At 43.1% G+C, this 25,612-nt stretch overlaps 1 protein-coding gene across 2 annotated transcripts in view; it reads left to right on the forward strand.

Annotated features, from left to right (window-relative positions):
- Positions 1 to 23,857, forward strand: part of LOC137434004 (LIM and SH3 domain protein 1) — a 24,920-nt gene extending 1,063 nt beyond the window's left edge. For both annotated transcript variants that reach the window (XM_078785848.1, XM_068126585.2), the window contains 5 exons: positions 7,253 to 7,337; positions 11,008 to 11,115; positions 15,942 to 16,077; positions 16,390 to 16,460; positions 22,548 to 23,857. In XM_078785848.1, the coding sequence (XP_078641974.1) occupies positions 7,253 to 7,337; positions 11,008 to 11,115; positions 15,942 to 16,077; positions 16,390 to 16,460; positions 22,548 to 22,721 (574 nt within the window). In that variant the 3' untranslated portion in view covers positions 22,722 to 23,857. The remainder of the gene's footprint in view (positions 1 to 7,252; positions 7,338 to 11,007; positions 11,116 to 15,941; positions 16,078 to 16,389; positions 16,461 to 22,547) is intronic.
- The last annotated feature ends 1,755 nt before the right edge of the window (positions 23,858 to 25,612 follow it).

A 25,612-nucleotide genomic window follows, 5' to 3' on the forward strand; every position in this document is an offset into this window, starting at 1 on the left:
TCTTGCTTGTCTGCATTCTCTGTTGTACTGTATCTGCATATTGCATGTGCTGAGCATGGACAGTTAAAGTTCAGGTCCAGATCAAATCTGGAATATTTCTTCTCCAATGACGTTCGATTCTTGTCTTTGAGACATTATCTCATCTCGAATGAGACATTTGAGACTTGATCACGTGTGAATATAAAGTGAATTCGACTCATTGATTAATTCTCTGGGACAAACTGGCTTGCCAAACTACTTTCTTGGATCTACATTTCTTGAAGTTGTAGAATCTACATCAACTTGAGGTTGTGATCTCTGGTCCTGTTATTCGGTTGCAAGATGAGTAATATTCTAGAGATGTCCTCCAGTCTCGGCTATGGAAGAGTTTGTAGGTTTTGATTATTGCAGCTCTATGTCTGCACCCTGGCTCTATGTCACCCTGGTGTTGGGCTAGCGGCTAGGGTGCAGCTTGGGATCCTAGGATCCTGGGTTCGAATCCCGGTCGATCGCTGAATTAACGCCAGGGGGGTTGACTCAGCCTGTCATCCTTCCGAGGTCGGCTAATTGAGTACCAGTTCACTGGTAATTCCCTGTTTGTCGTTAAAGGCGGCAAAAAGGGTTGGCGTCAGGAAGGGCATCCGGCCGTAAAACATTGCTTCAAAAAGGGGACCAAAAAACAACAACAACCACGGTTCCCGAAAAAGGCCAACCCTCGCTTGCGGGGAAAAATGGCCTCTAAAGGTGGTTATTATATGTCTACGGTCGGTCAGTTGGTGTTGGGGAAACTAGGAGTTGCTAGATGCTTCGGGTGACTCGGGTTTGATGCGGTCTTTGTAACTCGTCTTTGGAATTTGTCCACTTTGACAGCATCCTTCTTCAAAAGAAGTGCCAAACACATGTACAATATTCCAGGGATGCATGAACACTTATTTTGTAAAGACAAATCTTTGTTGATAGTTGATTCAGGGATGAGAAAGTGCAGTTTATGATTCCCAGTTTATTGATTGCTATACTTTATTGATTGCTATATCCCAGTTTATTGATTCCCAGATATCTACGTTGTTAACATGTTGAGAGAATTTCAGTTCTGCATCAAAAATGGAGCCAGTGATTTCCAGTTTCCAAAAAAAACCCTAAATTCCATCTCAAAGCGAAGCCATTCTATTTTGTGTTAAACATTTATTTAACATGTGTTACATGTGTTACACAAACATTAAACGTGTTAAACAATGGGAAAAAAAACATTTATTAGTGCACTTGTTTTGGTAGAAGTAAAGAAAAATTTATTGGAGCCTCCACACCCCAAAGCCTCCACTGAGCCCTTAGAAATCCTCCGGTGTAATTCCCCATCCGGGTGACAGAGAAAAGTGGGGAGATAATAAAGTTATAAATGGCAGATGGGAAAAGTGTGGAAACTGGATACATGGGAGGTAGCACTTTTAAACTGAATTAATCTTGACTAACATGCCTGGTGTTGGCTCAACAGTTAGGGTGGCTGGCCTTGGATCCTCGGGTTCTGAGTTGAAATCCTGGTCGGCTGTTGAATTAACACCAGGTGGGGCTGACTCGGCCTGTCATCCTTCCAAGGTTGCCAAATGAGTACCTGTGTACTGGTAATACCACATTTGGTGTGGAGTAGCACCCCAACCCGCCCCCGCCCCCTCCCCCTCCTCCAACCTCCCACGCCCTCCTCCAACCCCCCATCCCCTCCAACCTCCCACGCCGTCCTTCAACCCCCCACCTCAAGAGTAAAGCATACAGATAGATTGCATGCACGATCTTTCAATTGCCAACGGCCGCCAGAAGTGGATATGGTATGAATAATAATAATAATAATAATATATCTTGACTAACAGGGACACGCAAATTCTGCGCAATGTAAAATGTGACCACGTCCTCAACCCCAACCCCTCCTATTCCCAGGTCCTCAACTCAGTTCCAACCCCAAGTCCTCAACCCAAGTCCTCAGCCTCTCCCTCGCAACCCCAAGTCCTAGACCTCTCCCTCCAAACCACCAAGTCCTCAGCCTCTCCCTCCAAACCCCAAGTCCTAGACCTCTCCCTCCAAACCACCAACTCCTCGACCTGCTCCTGTTCGTTAAGAACAATGTTAAAAGTAAATAACGGTGGGAGATGTTAAATTCACTATCTTTTCCCCTTGTTCATAATATTTCTGTTTTCATTCATTAAGAACAATGTTAAAATAAAGTAAATTAAAATATATTTAATCCACAATCTCGTGAGATTCTGTCATCTCACGATTCTTCATTAAAAATAGTGGTTAAATAAGCTGAATGATAAAAATATAATATAAACATGAGGTCATTCGTCATGGAAAAATAATATGCAACCGCAACTCCTCGGCCAAGTCGCCATTTCCGTTAATTCCATATTTTTCTGTGAACGCAAAAAATTACTCTGTCTACAAATAACACTTCAATACCTTTTTCACAGATAACACTTTTGGCATGGTGTAATTATGTTTGGAATTCATCTTTCCAAGATTAATTACTTTACATTTGTTGTCATTGAATGGAGGTTGCCAGATTACCACATAGTTATCCAGTTTAAGTTGTCTTGGAGAGAGCTGGATTGTTATTGACTTGTCCATGTAATTTGGTATCTGCGAACAGTTTTGTGATCGAGTTGACTTCCGGTAGGTCATTAAAGAATATGAGAAGAGTGCTTGACCTAGAATAGTGCCTTGCAGGATTCCACGAGTGACGTCTTTCAGGCTTGAGGATATTCCATTCGCTATCGGTCGGTCACACTGGTGAGGCTCACCGGTCTGTAGATGTTTGGGTCATTCTTCCCTTTCTTGAAGAGTGGAACTATGTTGGCTGCCTCTCAAGAGATTGGTACATATCAATTTGCAAGGGAGTCATTGAATAACAGTGTTGCAATGTCGTGCTTCATTTCTTTCAGCGGTCTGATGTGGATACCATCTGGTCCTGGTGACGTAGTCTGGTCTATCTCATCCAGAATCTTGATGGTAGTGTCTCGATGAAACATGAGAGTGCTCATGCGACCAAATGGAAAGCCCATTCTCCAAACTCTGGAAACTGCACTGTTTGGTCATCGATAGTAAATAATGAGCTGCAGTAATTGTTCAGGGTTTTTGCCTTCTTAATGCCATTATTGGCTCCATCAACTCTCATTAAATCTCGAATGGCAGTTTTGACTTTGCTCATACTTTTGATGTGACTCCAGAACTCTTCAGCTTTGTCTTTACTTCTTCTTTTTTTATTAGGTTTACTCTACATGAAATGGAGAGAAACCTATTATTACTGCTAGAGTTTTTTCTTATTATTATTCTTCCGCCCTATTTTGCACCTCCGAAAACTTCATAATTACGTTTCTCAGCAACCGCTGGTCGGATTGACAGGAAATTTTCATCAATGATCGGCTAGGCTCGTAGAATTTTTTAATGCTAATGATGACGTCATAGGTCACGTGGTATGGGCGCCATCTTGTAAAACACCTTCAACTTTGACCCTCTGTATCTCCGAAACAGCTCAATGGAAAAATTTGAGGAATGGCTCATTCTAAAGAACTCTGCAATGGGAACAAAAAACATGTGTATTGAGTATATCAAAAATGCTAACGTTAAGAGGTTAGAATTCGTCAAACACAGTTTTCTCCCCGAAAAAGAGATTTTTCCCCCAGGATGCTTAGTTAAAAAAACTCAGAATGCGAAATTTCGAAGTCATACGTCACATGGTTCGGCCGCCATCTTGTTTTCCGTGAAAAAACACAAAAAACCCTTTTTCTCCAACGGCTGAACAGATCAAGGCCAAACTTTGCAAGCAGAATCGCATACCCATGACGAACAAAATAAGTCAGCGAGCACGACATCATCCGACACATGGTTTCAGAGTTATGACGTTTTTAAGCATGAACCTTTAAAACCTTTCTCCTCGATTGGATCAAAAATGAGGGAGGAGCTAATTCACAGATCTGTTCAGCATGTCAGTCTACTAAAATGTCATTTTAGAATTTGCGATAGGTCACGTGGTTTGGCAGATATCGTTAATTAAACGAAAATATTTTTAAAAATGGATTGGGTGGAGGGGATGTGTGTGTGTTTACGTGTGGAGGGGTGTGCATGTGGGGGGAGGGGTGTGGGGGTGTTTGTGTGTGTGCATGTGTGTTAGGGTTGGGGGGGTGGGGGGATGTGTGTGTGTGTGTTTGTGTTAGGGGTGGAGGTGTGTGTGTGTGTGTGTGGTGTGTGTGTGTGTGTGTGTGTGTGTGTGTGTGTGTGTGTGTGTGTGTGTGTGTGTGTGTGTGTGTGTGTGTGTTGGGGGTGGGGGGATTTATGTGTGTGTGTTAGGGTGGGGGTGTGTGTGTGTGTGTGTGTGTGTGTGTGGTGGGGGGGGGGGGGGGGGGGTAGGGGGAATGTGTGTGTGTGGGGGGATGTGGGTGTGTGTTGGGGGTGGGGTGTGTGTGTGTGTTGGGGGGGGGGGGGAGGGGTTGGTGTGTGTGTTTGGAGGGGTGTGCGTGTGGGGGGAGGGGTGGGGGGTGTGGGTGGGGGTGGGGTGTGTGTGTGGGTGGGGGTAGGGTGTGTGTGTGGGTGGGGGTAGGGTGTGTGTGTGGGGGTGGAGGGATGTGTGTGTGTAGGTGGGGGGGGGGGTGTTGTTGTGTGTTGTGTGTGTGTGTGTGGGGGGAGGGGTGTGTGTGTGTGTAGGTGGGGGGGGGTGGTGTTGTTGTGTGTGTGTGTGTGTGGGGGCAGGGGTGTGTGGGGGGGGGGGGAGGGATGTGTGCGTGTGCGTGTTTGGAGGGGTCTGCGTGTGGGGGGAGGGGTGTGGGAGGGGGTAGTGTGTGTGTGTGTGTGTGTGTGTGTGTGTGTGTGTGTGTGTGTGTGTGTGTGTGTGTGTGTGTGTGTGTGTGTGTGTGTGTGTGTGTGTGTGTGTGTGTGTCGGGGTTGTATCCAAGGGGGTTGTGTCAAAGCATGTCCATTGAAAGTGGGGTTGTATCACAAGTGGGGTTGTATCAAAAGTGGGGTTGTATCAACAGTGGGGTTGCATCAAAAGTGGGTGCGAGTAAACCGGTCATCACTGCCAGCAGTTTTAAAGTGGCAGTTCTAGTTATTATTATTATTATTATTACTAGGGCATGCCCGTACTATATATAAGCTAGGACGTGCCCGTACGTGGGTGCCCGTTCCTTGCAAAAAAAAAAAAACTGCAAAAAAAAAAAAACTGCAAAAAAAAAAACAATGGTTTGGTCCATTCGCAACGACCACAGAACCCCCCCCCCCCCCCTCTATTTACATGAATGGTTTGGTCCATTCGCAAAGCCAAAGCGAACGACCACAGAACCCCCCCCCCTCTATTTACATGAATGGTTTGGTCCATTCGCAAAGCCAAAGCGAACGACCACAGAACCCCCCCCCCCTCTATTTACATGAATGGTTTGGTCCATTCGCAACGGCAAAGCGAACGGCGAACGGCTAAATCGCCATAGCTCGGTAAGTACTTGTCCGATTAATATGAAACCTTGAAAAGGCACATCCTCGGGTCCCCAGCAATATACCTGGCAAGTTTAAAGTATATCGGACCCGTGGTTGTCGAGAAACAGCGGTCACAGACAAACAAACGTACAAACAAACACACAGAGATTACTGGAATTATAGATAGATTATTATTATTATTATTGTTATTTTTAACAATGTGTGTATGTGGGGGGCGGGGGGTTGGGGTGTGCGTGTGGAGGAGGGGCGGTTGGGGTGTGTGTGTGTGTGTGTGTGTGTGTGTGTGTGTGTGTGTGTGTGTGTGTGTGTGTGTGTGTGTGTGTGTGTGTGTGTGTGTGTGTGTGTGTGTGTAGGGGGGGGGATGTGTGTGTGTGTGTAGGGGGGGGGATGTGTGTGTGTGTGTAGGGGGGGGGATGTGTGTGTGTGTGTAGGGGGGGGGATGTGTGTGTGTGTGTAGGGGGGGGATGTGTGTGTGTGTGTGTGTAGGGGGGGGATGTGTGTGTGTGTGTGTGTAGGGGGGGGATGTGTGTGTGTGTGTGTGTAGGGGGGGGATGTGTGTGTGTGTGTGTGTAGGGGGGGGATGTGTGTGTGTGTGTGTAGGGGGGGGATGTGTGTGTGTGTGTGTAGGGGGGGGATGTGTGTGTGTGTGTGTAGGGGGGGGATGTGTGTGTGTGTGTGTGTAGGGGGGGATGTGTGTGTGTGTGTAGGGGGGGATGTGTGTGTGTGTGTGTGTAGGGGGGGATGTGTGTGTGTGTGTAGGGGGGGGATGTGTGTGTGTGTGTGTAGGGGGGGGGGGATGTGTGTGTGTAGGGGGGGGGATGTGTGTGTGTAGGGGGGGGATGTGTGTGTGTAGGGGGGGGATGTGTGTGTGTGGGGGGAGGGATGTGTGTGTGTTTGGAGGGATGTGCGTTTGGTGGGAGGGGTGTGTGTGTGTGTGTGTGTGTGTGTGTGTGTGTGTGTGTGTGTGTGTGTGTGTGTGTGTGTGTGTGTGTGTGTGTGTGTGTGTGTCGGGGTTGTATCCAAGGGGGTTGTGTCAAAGCATGTCCAATAAAAGTGGGGTTGTATCAAAAGTGGGTGCGAGTAAACCGGTCATCACTGCCAGCAGTTTTAAAGTGGCAGTTCTAGTTATTATTATTATTGTTATTTTTAATATGCATCACTTAAGGTTTGTAGTGGAGCTAACACATGTACAGATACAGACACACTCGCACATGGACATGGACACGGGCATACAAACATACATGACACCAGACAAACACAGCCACTGAGTTTGGGGGAAGTGCCGTCACTTCCCGGGGTACTTAGGGTACCAGCAAAGGCACAACAATGGTGCCGTTTTTCTCACCGCACTGAGCAGCGCATTTCCTAAGGAGGGAATTTCTGCTCCCATGGATGCGCTAACCTATGGGGATTGTTCACGCTCTTAACTATTTAAATGCTGAACGTCAAGCAAGGAAGCAGCATGTACCATTTTTAAAGACCTGATTCAGCCGGCGTTTGAACTCCCGACCTCCCAGACTTGGAACCGATGCTCTGACCATTACGCCTCCGAGTCTGGTTTCTGATGCCAGTTTATTTTTGAAGTCGACTTTTGCCTAACAAATTGCGTTGGTTGCTGTGTTAGTTGCTTTTTTAAAGACACTCGTTTGTGGAGTTTGTATTTTTTGATTTCTGTACCATGCTCTAGATGCTTATCCTTTACAGTCCTTTTTTTGTACTTGCTTTGATCCACATGGAATTTGGTTGCTTCCTGCAATATGTTTTTGTGCATGAAGCAAATCCTGTTTTGTTTTGCTTGCAGCCATTATCCAAAGCAGTCATTTACGACTGTAGCTGACACTCCAGAAAATATTCGGCTTCGGGAGCAGAGCAAACGGCAGAGCCAGGTGAATGCGATAAATATTCCCACAAATTACTTTTTAGGTTGTGATTGTTGTTTTATTTAGCATTTTCACCTGTCCTGTTCAGCATCAACCTGTAAACGAAACATTCTGATTGCACCACACTATGAGCAAGGATTATCTAGTGTGGCTAAACGTTCTGTTAAAATAGATTTTGTTTATTTTGCGTATTTGAAATGGCATTATTGTCGTAATTTTGTTGTCTATGCGATTTGTTACTCATCAATCACATTCTTCATGAACATATCACAAGCATAACTTGTGACTAACCTTGCCATCTATTTTGAATTAATACGAGTCCCTGTTAACCCATTGCATTACACAGGCTTTGTATCACTTATGTACTATGTCGTTTGGTAGCCATATATATTTATTACATATCCATATCCAAAAGGGTCGTGTGTCTGTCTCTCTATATGATATGATATGATGTTTTTTTTTTGTTTTTTTTTTAAATACAAGATCGAGGCTCGTGAAAGAGCGAAAACCGTATATATATATGGATGGATGGATGGATGTATGTATGGATGGATGGATAGATAGATATATAATTGTGTGTGTAACCTGACCTGGTTACCGTAATTCTTCCGCTGTTCTCACCTATTTTCGTTTCCTGTCTGTCCATTCCATTGCTTGTTGTCCACCTGTCACTTGCTGCCCTATTGTCATACCGGCATTACATTGCCTTTTTGCCCTCTCTCACCTCGCTTTTCAATTAACCCATCATTTGGAATCGAATGACGAAATACACATCTGTTTACTTGGAATGATGTATTGGATGACTGGATCGTATCTGAACACAACATTTTGCGAACTGTTATACGTTTTATCATGAAGCTAATTTTTGCAATTGATTAAACCTATTGATCAATACTGATCTGAATCACGATCAGAGTTATAGTTGTGAAGTTCCTTCAAGGCCTGGGCCTGAACATGAATGAATGAATGAATGATCGTTTTAAGGCCATTTTCCCTGCTAGAGCGGGGGTTAGCCTTGCGGGCCCCATGACAATCATGGGGCCCGCAAAGTTCCCTGTTTGAGGCAATGTTTTGATGGCCGGATGCCCTTCCTGATGCCAACCCTTGGTCACGCTCTTACGATGCGCAGGGATACGGTGTACCTATTCTAAATCGGGGTACACACCATGATCATTCATCCCACCAAGCTGGTACTCAATTTGCCGGCCTCGGAAGGATGACAGGCTGAGTCAACCCCCCTGGCGTTAATTCAGCGATCAGCCGGGATTCGAATCCAGGATCCTCGGATCCCAAGCCGGCACCCTAACCGCTAAGCCAACACCGGCACCTGGGCCTGAACATGATTTGTACAAATTTCTGAAGCCTGTTCTGGCAGATATGCATGCAGCTGTGCATGTCTGTGGGTTTTCCAAACAAGTATCTACTGGAAAACTGTCATTGTGCAGACCAAGTTGCATTCACAAATCGAATCATGAGTTCGGGCAGTGCTGGATAACTGTCATGGGTGCAGGTTTATCAGTCACACTGTTGCGCTCGTATCCAGAATCTATGCGAGCTGGTATGATAGGCATTGGGATAATGCCTAGTATTTCCAAATAATGCATATTGAGAAAATGATGCATGAAGTTATTGCCTGTTGGTGGTAGTTCCCTAAGTGCTTCTTTGGGTCGTAGTTTCCAAAATGCCTTCATGTATCGCAATCGCATTGAGTTCGTCTGCCTTTTCGAAAGAACATCCCAACATGTTTTGTTGCAGTCACCCTCTCCATGTCATTGATATCCATTCTTGGACCAAGAATGGCATCTTTAGCTTGGTATCCTTTTAACTTTTGTATGACTTTAGCTGCCAACATTGTATCTTGGTGTCATTTGGAACATTAGTAGATCTTTTGTTATTGTGCTGCACCTGTGGTCTTGTATTACCTAGATTTGTTGGCCTTTTCCAGACATGTTGCGGTTTATTAGTTTTCCGCCATACAGTAGTTGTACCAAAAGGGATGAGATTTGTGTATTTCTGGAAAATTACCTCGGGTTTTTTAATATTGATGCAAAGGCCGAATCACTTGGCTGCATTTGCAGACCATTCGGTAATGATCTATTTCTTTTTCTGTGTGGGCTAACGAGGTAAGGTTGTCTGTAAACAACATCTTGCTGATGCTCATTGTTGCTTCAAAATTTACTGAAGATGGGGAACGGAGGAGCACAGTGAGGCATTGGGTACACTTGTACACTGTACTGACGATGTACATCTTTTTTTCTTTTCTTTTTTTGGCACGGCAATTGAACCAGGAAATAAGCATTCTACCATTTATTTTCCAATATGCTTTGGATGCTGCAGAATCTAAATGTCATCATTATTGAAATCTCTCACAATGAAGCTGAAACACAAGACTGGCTTATCCCACATTGCAGACAGGTTGATGGCCTCTGTTTTTTAGTCTCCTTCCATTGTCGCTCTTGAGCTGCTCTATCAACTCTTTCAGGATGTACGTGTTCTTCCAGTAGCCAGATCCTGATAAAATCCCCAAAATCGAGGCTTACCAACCACCTCCACCCATTTGCTCCACTTCTCCCGTTTGTGGAACTGCCTTCCGGATGTGGTTCAGTCTCCCTCTTCTCTTGCAGGACTTCAAGTTTGCAGTATACCAGCATGTCATGCCATCCCCCATCCCTACCCACAATCTTTGCAACCGCCATTTACCCTTCACAACCCACCACTGCTATTTGCAGAGTACTGTGTTTATTCCCATTCTCTCTCTCTCTCCTTTTCTTGCTTGCTCATCACCCTGTTTTTGTCCAACAGTGGGCATGCTAGAACCCTGGTGTTGGGCTAGCGGCTAGGGTGCCAGCTTAGGATCCTAGGATCCTGGGTTCGAATCCCGGTCGATCGCTGAATTAACGCCAGGGGGGTTGACTCAGCCTGTCATCCTTCCGAGGTCGGCTAATTGAGGACCAGTTCACTGGTAATTCCCTGTTTGTCGTTAAAGGCGGCAAAAAGGGTTGGCGTCAGGAAGGGCATCCGGCCGTAAAACATTGCTTCAAAAAGGGGACCGAAAAACAACAACAACCACGGTTCCCGAAAAAGGCCAACCCCCGCTTGCGGGGAAAAATGGCCTCTAAAGGTGGTTTTTTTTTTTTAGTGGGCATGCTGCCTCCACCATGAGATTGTTGCTTTTTTAAATCTTCTATCACCTCACTCTTTCATAAGGCCAGATATTGTATTTAAAAATGAATACATAAAACAGCTGCCATTTTCCAAAGACGAGTTGCAGAATGTTGATGGGATTTTTATTTATTTATTTATTTTTTGCTCACCCTCACCAAATCTTCAGCATTGTTGTATGTTCCTCAATCAATCTATTGCACTGTGCAACACCAGAACAGAAGCTGATAGTTAAATGAATTCCAGATGAGACAAATCAGACGAGTCATTTTGGTTGATATGTTTCTAACATTGTTTGAAAGCACTGAGAAAAACGGATGAAAATTTTAATGCATCCCAATAAAACGTATATTAGTGGTGTGTCGTTGTTGGGTTGTGGTTTTATTGTCATGTGGGTTTTGTGCAACTTTTGGGAACTGAAGCACCGAAAAATGTTATTTTGAACTATTTTACCCATGTCATATGGTCAGTGAGTGTGAGCTAACTACTTGCCTGCAATTGTTGTACATACCAGGTAAAGTACAAGGAGCAATTTGAGAAGGAAAGAGGAAAATGTTCCAATGCCATAAGTGAGACTCCAGAGATGGAGAGGATGAAGAAGGTCCAGGAACAAATCAGTAATGTAAGTTGTTGCGAATGAAAGATGTAAATGTAGCCTTGTGTTGTTTATGTCAAGTATCATGTGGGCATCGACTTAAATTTGAGTACGGTGAGGACACCTTGTCCGGTGAGGACAAGATGCAGTAGGTTCATATCTAGCTGAAGGAGTAGCTGTTTTTAAAGATTTATTTTGGATTTTGTCACTATAGGATTGCTGATCCTATAGTGACAAAACGGAATTTTATTGGAAAAACGAAGGTGATGGCAAGGGGTAAAGCATGTGGTGAGGTGGAAAGAACTGGGTAATGGCCATGTGTTGTGTGCAGGAAGGGTGTCGGAGTGAACTCCATTCAATGTACAATGTGCGCTGAGTGGGTTCATCAAAAATGTAGTGGTCTGAGAGGGTCATTAACCAGTGTGGCAGCTACATTCAAGTGTAAGGTGTGCACAGAGGGAGCTGCAAATGGAGGAAATGTTGAGTTGGATCTTGGAGACGTGAAAACATTTTGTGTTTTTTGTGAAATGTGAAAACATTTTGCTACCTAGGAGACGTGCTGAATGGAGAAGGTGGATCAGACTCCAACGGTTGCTAGAGTGAGATGTGCATGGAAGAAGTTTCGGGAACTGAGTGGCGTGCTGACGAGGAGGGGAGTGTCGTTGAAGCTGAACGGAAAGGTGTATGCTGCATGTGTGAGAAGTGTTATGATTTATGGGAGCGAGACATGGGTAATGAACGTAGAGCAGCAACGAAACCTGGAAAGGGTGGAAATGTGAATGCTTCGGTGGATGGATGTGTGGAGTATCGTTGAGAGAGAGAGAGGAAGACAAATGATGAATTGCAAAAGATGATGGGAATAGAGCCTGTGATGGATGCTGTGAAGAGAAACAGGTTGAGATGGTTTGGTCATGTCTTGAGGAAGGATGAAAGTGACTGGTTGAGAATAGTGATGGAAATGAATGTAGAAGGAAGTAGAGGACGGGGAAGACCGAGAAAGACTTTGCTAAAGGTGGTGGAAGAAGAAATGCGGGCAAGGGGGTTAACTAGGGGAGATGCAGAAAATAGGGGACTGTTGTTGAGTTGACTTGTTGAGAAAAACACCAAGTTGACTGTGCAGGGTAATTATTCGATGAATACCATCTGGTTTTTTGTTTTTTTTAGGATCGTGTTGAGGCTCATGGAGAAGCTAGAGCAGAATGGATCAGGACGTAGCAGAACAAAACGAACAGTAGAAAGAGAGGGGGCAGAAATGCACCTATGATAGGGCTGAGGGACAAAATGGAGAGAGACTTGTATAAATAATGGATGTGGGGAAGAATCAGAGCAAGGGGAGAACACGGGGTGAACAACATTGATACAGCCGCAGACTCTCAATCACATATGTGAAAGGATAAACTGGAAACTCGGAATGAGTTGGGCTTGAGAAAAGGAGGGGGTGGTTTAAAGTGGGTAGAAAAGATAATGTGGGGAGGGTGTTCTGAGATGGTGGTGAACAGCTCTATTGAAGCATGGAAGGACGAATGAGATTTAAATGACCACAGGTGGGAAAAATGGGAATAAGAGTAGCGAGTCAGGATTTTGGGTGTATCACCAGAAGGAGATTAGTGGCGCACCACAATCACCGTGAAGAGATTTGGGAAGATACACTACATGACCAAAAGTATGCGGACACACCTAATTAGTGGATTCGGCTGTTTCAGCCACACCCATTGCTGACAGGTATATATAATCAAGCACACAGCCATGCAATCTCCATAGACAAACATTGGCAGTAGAATGGGCCAAACTGAAGAGCTCAGTGACTTTCAACGTGGCACGTTCATGGGATGCCACCTTTCCAAGAAGTCAGTTAGTCAAATTTCTGCCCTGCTAGAGTTGCCCCGGTCAACTGCAAGTGCTGTTATTGTGAAGTAGAAATGTCTCGGAGCAACAACAGCTCAGCTGCGAAGTGGTAGGCCATACAAGCTCACAGAACGGGACTGCCGAGTGCATCAGGCCCGCAAGGGTACCCCCCGCTCTAGCAGGGAAAATGGCCTTAAAATGCCTGTTGTTGTTGTTGTTGTGGTTGTTGTTTAGGGTCACTATAGGTTATCGGCAAGAAAGCCGGCAAGGAAAGCAAAATCGGCTTCTGGGTTTAAATGTAACGATGAGGAAACGAGAATGGGCCGATGAGGGGTTTAACTGTACTGTTTAAAAAAAAATTAACAGAAGAAACTTGGAACCCTCAACGGACCCCGGGCCCCGAGGCAGCAAACCCCCCACCCCGCCCTCTTAACCCTCCTCAACACCCCTGCCCAATTTCCCTGCAATTGGTTTCTTTTAAAGGAGGCGGGAGGTACGAAAGGGGTGATAGGAAATGTGGTGTTGAGTTTTGGATATAGATGGCACATCAGGTTTGCTGATATGTTATCTACTGGGAGGATGAAAATGTATGGTTGAAAGAAAATCTCCAATTTTGGAACTTTTATCAGAGGGAAGAGAATATAAAGAAATAGCACTTTCTTTTTGGCAGGGTTTTTATTTTATATTTTTCTAATCTAATCTCATTTTGTCTTCTGTCTCCTGTTCATCGTTTATAAATAGGCTTGGTACAATTCGATTTTTATTTTATTTTATAATTTTTACAGATAAAACTGATTTATTTTTGACCAATGATTTTCATTTTTATTGATTTACTTTTTCAGGATCACATAAAAATTGCAGTGCGAATACTTCTCTTATTATTGCCATTTCACCACCCACAAAAATACATAACTGCATACAGTAAACCCTCGTCCAACGTGGGTCTTCGCGATGCGGATTTGTTTATACGTTTGGGAATACATTAGATGCTTGTCTCTCGAACGTGCATAAAACTTAATTACACGAGTTTGAATGTGGCGCTGTGACCACATCATGCGCAGAGGTGACATCTCCCACCATCTTCTCCCACCTGTGCTATTTTCAGTTTGCATAACACAGTGGTCGAGTGAACTCATGCACAGGAGATTTATTTGACTGTTATTTAGTCGCATACAGTATGGGACCGGAACGTCAAGCCTCCAAGTGGCACTGGAGTGAAGAAATCCCATAATGTTGTGACATAAGCAGAGGAAATTGTGATTATAGACAAGTTGTGTTGCATCGGTCAGCTATGAGTGCAGCTTCAGTCGCCCATGGGTATCATGTGAACGAGTCCACCATTCGTTCAAGTGAAGATTAAATCCACACTAGTGTGAACGCTTCCACGCCTGTAAGTGCACAGGTGTTTCACGTTCCCAGGAGAAATCTTCTCATTGAAAAGATGGAGAGGTTATTGCTTATTGAGTGTGTGGATCAATTGAACAACAAGGGTTCGGTGGATGACGGTGTGCCAATGTGAGAGCAGAGCACGTAACCTATATGAACACGTGATCGCCATTGAAGGTTCAAGAAATGTTAGATGATCTTCTGGCCTCAAACAATTGAATTCCCCACCCTACAAATTGTGTGCGTGTGTGTGTTCATGTTCGTGTTCCACGGCCACATTCCCCTATCCCCATTTATCCCATAAGGTATTAAGCTTGTGCAACATGGTTTTGCCGAACGTGCCGTTTTCTAGGAACGTAATTAACCCCGGTGTTGGACGAGGGTTTACTGTATGCTCTCTCTCAACCCCATGTACACACTGTACACTGAATGAACTGCCATAGAGATGCCTGTATTCTATAAAGACAGATGCAAGTACCTGATTCACACATTGCATTTTTTAATACATTGTTGGACCTATAATAAGTTGTTGACCATAATTTTATTGCATACCCTTTCTACAAATTAATCCATTTAACAATGGAATTGGTTTTTTTGTCGGTCTATGAGTGTGATCTGTGATCAGTAATCGATGTGTATTGACATTTACCATTGGAAAATTGAATCCTGCTAAGCCTGTTTCTAAAGTGAATGAATCCAATCAAAGTGGATGGTATTACTTGCTTTATTTTCTCATCTGGCTGCATTAGACATGCTTTCACAACTGATGTCATGTGAAATTCAATCGCGTAAAGTGTCTTTCAGAGGAACGGTCTTTGAGACTAATATCTCGAAAATCAAGAATCAGAGGAACTGTCTTTGAGACTCATGTCTCAAAAATCAAGAATCACAGGAATGGTCTTTGAGAATCATGTCTCAAAAATCAAGAATCACAGGAATGGTCTTTGAGAATCATGTCTCAAAAATCAAGAATCACAGGAATGGTCTTTGAGACTAATGTCTCAAAAATCAAGAATCACAGGAATGGTCTTTGAGACTAATGTCTCAAAAATCAAGAATCACAGGAATGGTCTTTGAGACTAATATCTCAAAAATCAAGAATCGGAGGAACGGTCTTTGAGACTAATATCTCAAAAATCAAGAATCACAGGAATGGTCTTTGAGACTAATATCTCAAAAATCAAGAATCATAGGAATGGTCTTTGAGACTAATATCTCAAAAATCAAGAATCACAGGAATGGTCTTTGAGACTAATATCTCAAAAATCAAGAATCAGAGGAACGGTCTTTGAGACTAATATCGTTAAAATCAAGAATTTTTTTAACCTAAATAAACGTTTCATTTTTGCAATGGCAGGGAAAATTAATCTAAAAACATTCCTTACCAGAATGCTACAACAAGTCTTTGAGAAATAAGTGCTCTTGTCTAACAGATAGACATTTTAAACAAATTCTGTGGAGCTGGTGAATGAAACCAAATATGCATATCTTTTTTGGTGATGGGGTTCAACACTGTCCAACATTCTCTGCTTTGGATTCTTTCATTTGATTTTTTTTTTTTCTTATATGGAAATGTAACATTCATGCTTTGAGCAATAGTAAACACTGCCATATATGCACAGATAAAATACCATGAAGACTTTGAAAAAAGCAAGAAGAAGCTTGGAGGGTTGTCCTTAGATGATCCTAGTATGGACAGTATGCACGGTTACCAGCATTCAAGAGATAGTGCTGGGTATGACAAGGTTCAGGACTCTGGTGAGTTCTTCCAACTTTGCAATGCTGTTTTTGTGAAAAAACTGTTTGCATTTCAGGTTTAGATGCCCATGCATGGTTGTTCATGTGCTCTCCTTTTGTCTTCCTTTCCTTATCAATTGTGCCTTGTTTAGGTATCCTCGTTAACTGAGTAAGCTTGTTTTCGGGTGCATTTTGTTAACTAGGTGCATGAGTACACGTCACAAATAGCTGCATGGCATGCATCTTCACACGTGTGCTGTGTTGCACAATTTTGATGCCTTGTACTTTTATCAGTAATGACGTGTGTGACTTGTGCTGATGTGTGCCAATCAGGGTATTATCAAGGAGAGCCACACCACCACATCCCAACTTCACCTGTACGACAGCAAGCTTCAACTCCAAAGGTGTGGCCCATACAATTTTAACGAAGTGCAGCCTGCATTGTGATGTAGTCTTTCTGGCTGTGAACTGAATGGCAGAAGAAAGATGTTGGTTAGCAGCAGCTGTCCTTGGGTTGAGGATATGAATTGTATACGCACTTGTAGTTGAATAATAACTATTTAGCCTGGCTCAGAAGAAGCAAAAATAATTGGACGAGGACTATCAATTTTGATTTTTCCTTTCAGAAGGTACCGTAGTTCCACTTTGGAAATTGTCACCCTCAGTCATTTTTCCTTCTTCCTCCTTGATGAAGACTCGTTTCTCCACTTCTGGCTGAGCAAAATGACCCATTTGCTGCACCCTCCTTTTGACCCTGCGCTTGCGAAGCAAAACTCGAGATTAAGCAATGTACAATATTCCTGTATGACCGTACAAAAATCAAGGATGCATCCGTACATATGTACGTATGTTTTACATGCGTACGTGCGTGTCTGCATTTATTATGTCATTTTCTTGGCAACCGTTGATGTGATTGACGCAAAGGCTTCACCAGAGGAGTGCCGCCTCCTGTATATATATTTTAGTCATAATTATGCTGTCATAGGCCACGTGGTGCTGTTGTGGCCAAAAAATATTGGCACCCATGCACTTTTTTCAAATGCACAATTTCTTCCAGAAAATTGTTGAAATTAAAATAAATCTTTTGGTGTCCGTATATGTATTTCTTTGGTTTGCAGTGGAACAAAACAAAAAAAGCTGAAAAGATTACTAAATCTTAGCTTATTCCACAAGGAAATCCTAAAATGGCCTGGACAATATTATTGACACCTTTTAGAAGTTGCTAGAATGGCCTCTAAAGGTGGTTTTTAGAAGTTGCTAGAAATAATTATATTTCAAGCAGGTGATTCTCCTTTACTTTGGAATTGAACTCATGTGGTGAGTTGCAGGTGCCTGCAATATAAAAATCACTCGTTCAACCAGTTTGAATAGAGGAAAGGAAGCATTCTGCTGTTTTGTGCTACTGTGTGTACTGCAATGAGCATGGAGAAAAGAAAGAAAACAAGAGAATTGTCTGAGGAGATCAGACACAAGATTGTAGCCAAGCATGGACAATCTCAAGGCTACAAGTCCATCTCCAGATACCATGATGTTCCTGTGTCCACCGTACGCAATGTTATCAGGAAGTTTAAGGCCCATGACACTGTAGCCAACCTCCCTGGACGTGGCCGCAAGAGAAAACGTGATCGAAGTTTGCAGACAAGGATTGTTCGAGTGGTGGAGAAAGCACCTCGATCACTTGCCAAACAGATTCAAGCTGACCTTCAGACAAAAGGTACGACAGTTTCAACTCGCACCATCTGTCACCAACTCAATGAAAGGGGGTTCTATGGTTAGAGACCCAGGAGGACCCCACTGCTGAGAGAAAGACAAAAGAAAGCTGACTCGAGTTTTCGAAAACACACCTGAACAAGCCAAAATCCTTCTGGGAGAATTCCTGTGGACAGATGAGACCAAATTAGAGCTTTTTGGTAAAACACATAATCTCTATGTTTATAGAAAACAAAATGAAGCCTTCAAAAAAAATAACACCTTCCCTACAGTTAAACATGAAGGAGCTTGAGTGATGTTTTGGGGTTGCTGTGCTGACTGGCACTGAGTACCTTGAATGTGTGCATGGCCTCATGAAATCAGGAGATTACCAAGGCATTTTGGAGCACAATGTTGAACCCAGTGTCAGAAAGCTGGGTCTCGGTCGAAGGTCATGGGTCTTGCAGAAGGACAATGACCCCAAACACACTTCAAAAAGCACCCAGGAATAGTTCAAGACAAAACGCTGGACTGTTCTGAAGTGGCCAGCAATGAGTCAAGATCTAAATCCCATTGAACACCTGTGGGGAGATCTGAAAACAGCAATTGGGAGAAGGCACCCTTCAAATCTGGGATAACTGGAGCAGTTTGCACAAGAATAGAGATGTAGGAAGCTCATTCATGGCTTTAGGAAGAGCTTGACTGCAGTTATTTTGTCCAAAGGCTGTGTGTGCTACCAAATATGAAGTCTCGGGTGTCAATAATTTTATCAATGCCATTTCTTTTTATTTTCTGATTTTAAAAGGATGTATTCAGTTTTGAATCAAAAACAAAGGTTCTGTAATATTAACAGTGATATCAAGAATTGTGGAGATCAAATACTTTTTTGTCAATTTCAACTTATTTTTAGAGAAAATTGTGTTATTTGAAAAAGTACAAGGGTGACAATATTTTTGGCCACGACTGTATGGATGCCATAGACTGTATGGATGCCATCTTGGAAAAAATTTGCACCTCTTTATCTCCGAAACCACTCGATGGAAAAAAAATTGAAACGTGGCTCATTGCGAAGTACTCTCCATGGGGAATAAGATATGTTAATGATGATGGCATCAGTGCCTTCGTTATAACGTCATTATTCGACAAGTATAACACTTGATCTGGTCAGTATGAAAAAAAAATTATCTAACTGTTGCTCTGATGGACATGAAATTTTCACCATACAAGCGCCTTCTCCTGTATAATTTTTTTAAAATAATTATGACGGCATAGGTCACGTGGTACAGGCACCATCCTGGAAAAAAACGTTGCACCACTATATCTCCGAAACCGCTCCATGGAAACAAAAATTAAACAAATGGGAATAAGTTCCGCATACATGGGAATAAATTCTGCATGCATGGGAATAATTTTCATAAACAATAAAGCATGGGAATAAGTGTTAACGAGGACGTACGTCATTGGTGCCTTATTTATGACGTCAGAATTCAAAAAGTACAACGCTTCGTCCAATCGGTTTGAAATTTATTGTGTGAACTACGCAACAATTATATTAGAGAATGTAAATGTATGATGTCATCCGTCACGTGGTCTGGTAGCCATATTGGATGAAAGGGTGGGGGAAGCCTTTTTTTATTTTCTTGTTGAGTTGACTTGTTGAGAAAAACACCAAGTTGACTGTGCAGGGTAAGTATTTGATGAATACCATCGTTTTTTAAATTTATTTAGGATAGTGTCGAGGCTCATGGAGAAGCTAGAGCAGAATGGATCAGGACGTAGCAGTACAAAAGGAACAGTAGAAAGACGGGGCAGAAACGTACCTATGAATATACCTTAGCATATAGAGGAAGAGAGAGTTGGGATGGGTGATTGCCTGCTCACCTGTCAAGAGTCAAGAGACTGCTCCTTGCCAGACTGTACAACACACTGCTAAGAGCTGGGAGCAGAGGGGAAGTCGCAGTCAGAGAGGTACTCCTGAACGAGGTACTCCAGAGGGTTGACACTGTTACTGAACGTGAAGGGGAGTTGATGGTTGTGTGCAGGCAAACTGGACTGGACGTCGCAGGAGGGGTGAAATTAATGGTTGTTGAAGGCACGGAGGAAAGTCGTGCTGTAGCTTTGGGGGAGGAAGAGGACAGCGACTGACGATGCACCAAGCATTTGTGAGTTACACAGGTTTGGGAAGGAAACCGTGTGAAGAAGAGGCAAAGGAATAGATTGTGATGAAGAACACCTGGGTATTCCTGTCAGAGAAATAAGAAAAGTTTGGCATTTTAAAATGTTATTCAAAACTTTTTTAAGTTAGAAGCAAATTCATTCAATTAAAAGGAATGGTACTTCAATCGGGAGGTATTGAGAAAGGAAGACAAGAAGAATGAACAAAGGAAGGAAATTCTGGCAGAAAGAGTTCATGATTTATTGGAGTGAAATTTTTTTTTTTTTGAAGTGAGTAGGATGAGATGAAGTTGAGGCGAGTGATTGGACAACACGTGAGATAAAGAAAGTGGAACAAGGCTTGCAGCATCAGAGCAGAGGTAGAATTTGCATGTGCACTAGCGAGGCCTTGGCTAGTAGGCCAGACAGTCACATGGACACAAGTTCGACAATCCACCACAACAAGTTATGGTTAAATCAGAAAATTGGACATAAAACTCCAACAGCAACACAGGGACGAAAATATGACAGAAAGACACGATGGATCTGTTCTGGAAAACTTAGCTTTGATGAACTGGAAGCAGGCACTGCATTAACCAACGTCCAACGTGCTCAGACCCAGAGCTGGAAGCAGGCACTGCATGTGCCAACGTCCAACGCGCTCAGACCCAGAACTGCAAGCGGGCACTGGAATGAGCCAACGTCCAATGCACTTAGACCCAGAACTGGAAGCGGGCACTGCATGAGCCAATGACCAACATACTCAGACCCAGAACTGGAAGCAGGCACTGCATTAACCAACGTCCAATGCGCTCAGACCCAGAGCTGGAAGCAGGCACTACATGAGCCAACGACCAACACACTCAGACCCAGAACTGGAAGCAGGCACTGCATGTGCCAACGTCCAACGCGCTCAGACCCAGAACTGGAAGCGGGCACTGCATGAGCCAACGACCAACATGCTCAGACCAAGAACTGGAAGCAGGCACTTCATTAACCAACGTCCAACACACTCAGACCCAGAGCTGGAAGCAGGCACTGCATGTGCCAACGTCCAATGCACTTAGACCCAGAACTGGAAGCGGGCACTGCATGAGCCAACGTCCAATGCGCTCAGACCCAGAGCTGGAAGTGACTTGTTCGAAGCAACCGTTTGTAAATATGCCCAATCTGGACTGCTCCTTGCCAAACTGTTTCAATAACCAGGAGAGCTCCCTCACTGTTTTTTGTTTATTTTACCATTAATACCAGCCAGTCCGAAGATTACTGTGACTTTTAAAAGTACAATACTATTATTTCTACAACTATTACTACGAACAAGCCTGTGGGCCTTAGCCCGACTATTGGTTCACGAGTTATCAAGTGACCACTATATTCGTCCTGTGTGTTGTCTGTGTGTGTATCTTTTCTGTCCGCATCATAACTACCCGATGATATCCGATGTTGATGAAACTTGGGTGGGAGGTTGATATCTGTTTCAATAACCAAGATCTAGTTGTGTCCTGCCTAGAGTGGGCGTATTGCGCCCATTGTGGGCGGAGCCCTGCCCGAAAAAGATGTCTTTTTAGGGGGTAATCGAGTTCAAGCTACATCTTCTCCGATGGGTTTGGTGGAATCTGACAGGGGTTTCGATATTTGGTTAGGCCAATGACATGTGTCTAGCCCCACAGAGCTCAATTTTTCATTTTTCATTTTCTTTTTTTTCTTTTTTCATTTCATTTTTCACCGAATTTTCGGTATTGTGTAGCTAACTAACCTCATAACTGATTATACATTATTTTCTATCTCATTTCAAGGTCAGTAACCTTCGTTTTGACATTTCCGTGCCTGGCCTGTCCGGGCCTGTTTCGGTTATAGTCCGTCCTTTGTCATTGAATACCGCTTGCTCATGAACCATCGTCGTCTCCTGACTTGTTATTTTATTTTATTTTTTTTATTGATTATTATTACTACTTGTAATACAACTACGACTAAGTCTTACTTAATGGCCCTAATTCCAACTCATCACTTATTGTAGGATCGGCCACATGAGTTCTTTCAGCAAAGCCCTCTATCCAGAGCATCCTCGTTTGCCTTTTTGGGGTTATCTCCCACTTTAGTTACTACCTAATGCTTTTCCTGTGTAAGACATACCTGTCCTTCCCCTTTTTTAATCTCCTCCTCTTTAATGGTCACAATTATTCCCACGTTATTATGGGATTGACCGGTGGAAGATTGGCCCAAGTCTTTCACGAACTGGCTCGCCAGGCCTGCCGTTTGACTAAAGTTTGGGCAAGAATTTGGGATTTGGTCATTGTGCTGACGATAGCTCACTTACTCTTCACGGAAGACACAGTGAGATCTGTAACATCCACCAACTAATGTTGACAGGATGCCCGTTTAACGTAAATCTGAGGGACGGCACACAGATTGATGAATCTCCCTGCCTATGAAACACAGGGGTGACAGTTTATAGCTGGCCCAAGATTCAAACGCAAACTAGACAGCTTAGAGGTGAGTGTACATAATCTCAAGGCCTTCCTGCCAACCCCTTTTTTTAACCCTTACCAGTAATAAATTCAACTTGGATGTTGTTGATGCTAAAATATTACTTTTGTTTCCTGTGCTTCTTCAATTCTGTGCTGTGTTGTTTTGTTTGTCATCTCCAGAACCTCTACCAGGCTCTTTATGATTACGATGCTGCAGACAGAGATGAAGTGTCCTTCAGGGTAGGCGATGTGATCATGGAAGTGACAGCAATCGATCAGGGTTGGATGTATGGAACGGTACAGAGGACCATGCAGATGGGAATGCTGCCTGCAAACTATGTCGAGCCTGTGTAGGGAGTTTTCTGTAGTTTTATTTGTTACACATCTGCTGAAAGACAAAAAAACCGCCTCAACATTGTGCTTTAATCCACCTCAACTATTCCACTGTTTGTCCATTCTTCATAGAATTCTCTCATTAGTTGTGCAAAGGTGCATTTTTTTGTTTGTTTTTTTTTTGTTCACGTAATCACTTAAGATACTTAACATTCTTGTATTAAATACTAAAACGTATAGATAATAGTCTTTGATTTCTGTTGCTTGTACTCACTATGCGAAAAATATATAAGATGCATTATTATGCAAAATTGTGCGCCATTTAGTTATCGCAAACCTGTTGCTAAGAACCTTTTGCCGGTTTGTATGTGTGCATTGGCTCCTGGAAAAGTTGAACATGGTAGCAACAACTGGTGTGGGAATGTCACTCAGGCTAAACATGACACTGGTTTGCAGTATTTTAGCAAGAGGGTAGCGATGCTCGTGCATCGGGCCAATTGTCGAAGAAACAAGACTGAGCATTTAAGAATGCAGACCCGTGCCGGGGTATATAAATTAAAGTAGATGTGAGATTGAACCATTTATCTTGGTGTATACACATCCCTGGTGTTGGGCTAGCGGCTCGGGTGCCGGCTTAGGATCCTAGGATCCTGGGTTCGAATCCCGGTCGATTGTCGATTGCTGAATTAACGCCAGGGGGGTTGACTCAGCCTGTCATCCTTCCGAGGTCGGCTAATTTGAGTACCAGTTCACTGGTAATTCCCTGTTTGTCGTTAAAGGCGGCAAAAAGGGTTGGCGTCAGGAAGGGCATCCGGCCGTAAAACATTGCTTCAAAAAGGGGACCGAAAAACAACAACAACCACGGTGCCCGAAAAAGGCCAACCCCCGCCTTGCGGGGAAAAATGGCCTCTAAAGGTGGTTTTTTTATACACATCCACACACACTCGTAGAGCCTCTCCCTGTGCTTATGAAAGGGGTGAGATTAATAACAGATCTGCTGATGGTTGCCATGCAAACGCCACAGCCAGCCATTGCCTTACTTACAGTGCTGGCCCAATGGAGTTGTTTTGTTGCAGTATTTTTTTTTCTTCAAATCTTTCAGTCATGTGCTTTGTTTTGGATGGTGATGTCGAATTAATAAAGTGGGTGAAAATGGTTCTAATTGTACAATTGTATTACCTTCTACCATTGATGATATGTAAATTGCTGATTGATTATATTTTCTATCACTTGCTGCTTCTTCGTTTCCATCTCGATGCGTTGCTCTCAAAGTTGGGTGTTGGGTGGCCTGTTTGGCATTTCCTTTTGAGCACATGATGTTGGGATCCCAAATGTTTATTTGCCCCTTAGTCACTGTGGAAGAAATATAATGGATTACCCTTTACTGTGTGCCAATGGCTGCTTTATGGAGCACGCTCCGATATTCAGTGTCCATGTAGCTGGTACTTGGAATCGGTGTTTCAACCACTTGGATTTTGTGCATACAAGTACTTTTTTTTTGGCATAAAGTACAAAAGGTGCACACAAGTAACTTTAACACAAGAGACCATTTGGCTCATCTTGCCTATGATGTATCACACCCTATTTATCCAATCTATTTGTTTAATGACTCTTGCGGAGAGAGAGCAGGGGAGGTGTGGGGAGGAGAATGGAGAGACAGGACATCACCTTGTGATATATACAGGGTTAAAAGCAAACTGTAAATGGAATAAGAAAGCATGATTTAAAAAGTTTTTGTAATTGTTCATGTTAATATATTTTCATTTCAGATGCTGAAACTGATTGAAAATGGTGACAGTTGAAGAAAAGGCTGACTGTGTTATGGATAGCAGAAGTCAATTACAGCTGTGAGAAGCAAATTCACTGCTCAATACAGGAAAGATGCACCACATAGGAACTACATTAGCAATTGTATGAAAAAAAAAAAATTGGACTAGTGAATGACAAATCATGATCTAGGAGGCCTCGCATCAGCATGGAGACTGGTCGTCATCCAGGAAGCATTTGAACGGAGTCCACAAAAGGTGAACTAAAAGTCACGTCATCAAATTCAAATTGCATGAACACGTTTACCAGATTCAGGTAGTTCAAATGTTACAGGAAGATGGACTACCATGTAAGGTTGGATTTTTGTGAACAGACCAAATCAAAAATCCACAATTCCCCTGGGTTTCTTGATGCGTTGACATTTTCCACATCAGTGGCAAAATCAATCTCCACAATTGTCGCATTTTAAGGGGCAGATATACCTCAAGTGTCTGACAACATGAAAGAGATTGAATGAGAGCCAAATATCTGTCTGGTGTGCCCTGAGGGTCATGCGTCTTCCTGTTCTGTTTCTTTTTGAATAAGTAACAGTCAATGGTGAAGAATCACTTTAAAAATTCTACTAGCTGGATCTGGATCCGAATCTTCAAAATTGAATCGATTCTTCCTTGTCACACACAATCTGTCCACAAAGTTTCGTCCAAATCCATCCATAACTTTTTGAAATATCCCGCTATGTATCGTTTTTTGCCCTTTCTCCCAATGGTGAAGAATCACTTTTTAAAATTCTCGTAGCCGAATCCGGATCTTCACCAAAATCTAATAATTTCGTCCTTGTCACATTTCATCTCTGCCAAGTTTTGTCCTAAAACGTCCACAACTTAAGATATTTTGTTCACAGACAAACAGACAGGGGTGAAAACATAACCTGCATCCACCTTTGGTGGCAGAGGTAATTACCAAACCTTTGTTTTTGATTCAGAACTTAATATATCCTTTTAAATCAGAAAAAAAAGAAATGGCATTGACAAAATTATTGACACCCTCGACTTAATATTTGGTAGCACAGCCTTTCGACAAAATAACTGCAGTCAAGTGCTTCCTATAGCCATGAATGAGATTCCTCCACCTCTCTACTGACAGTT

This window comes from Myxine glutinosa, chromosome 10 (assembly GCF_964187855.1).
Source record: "Myxine glutinosa chromosome 10, kmMyxGlut1.1, whole genome shotgun sequence".
NCBI lineage: Eukaryota > Metazoa > Chordata > Myxini > Myxiniformes > Myxinidae > Myxine > Myxine glutinosa.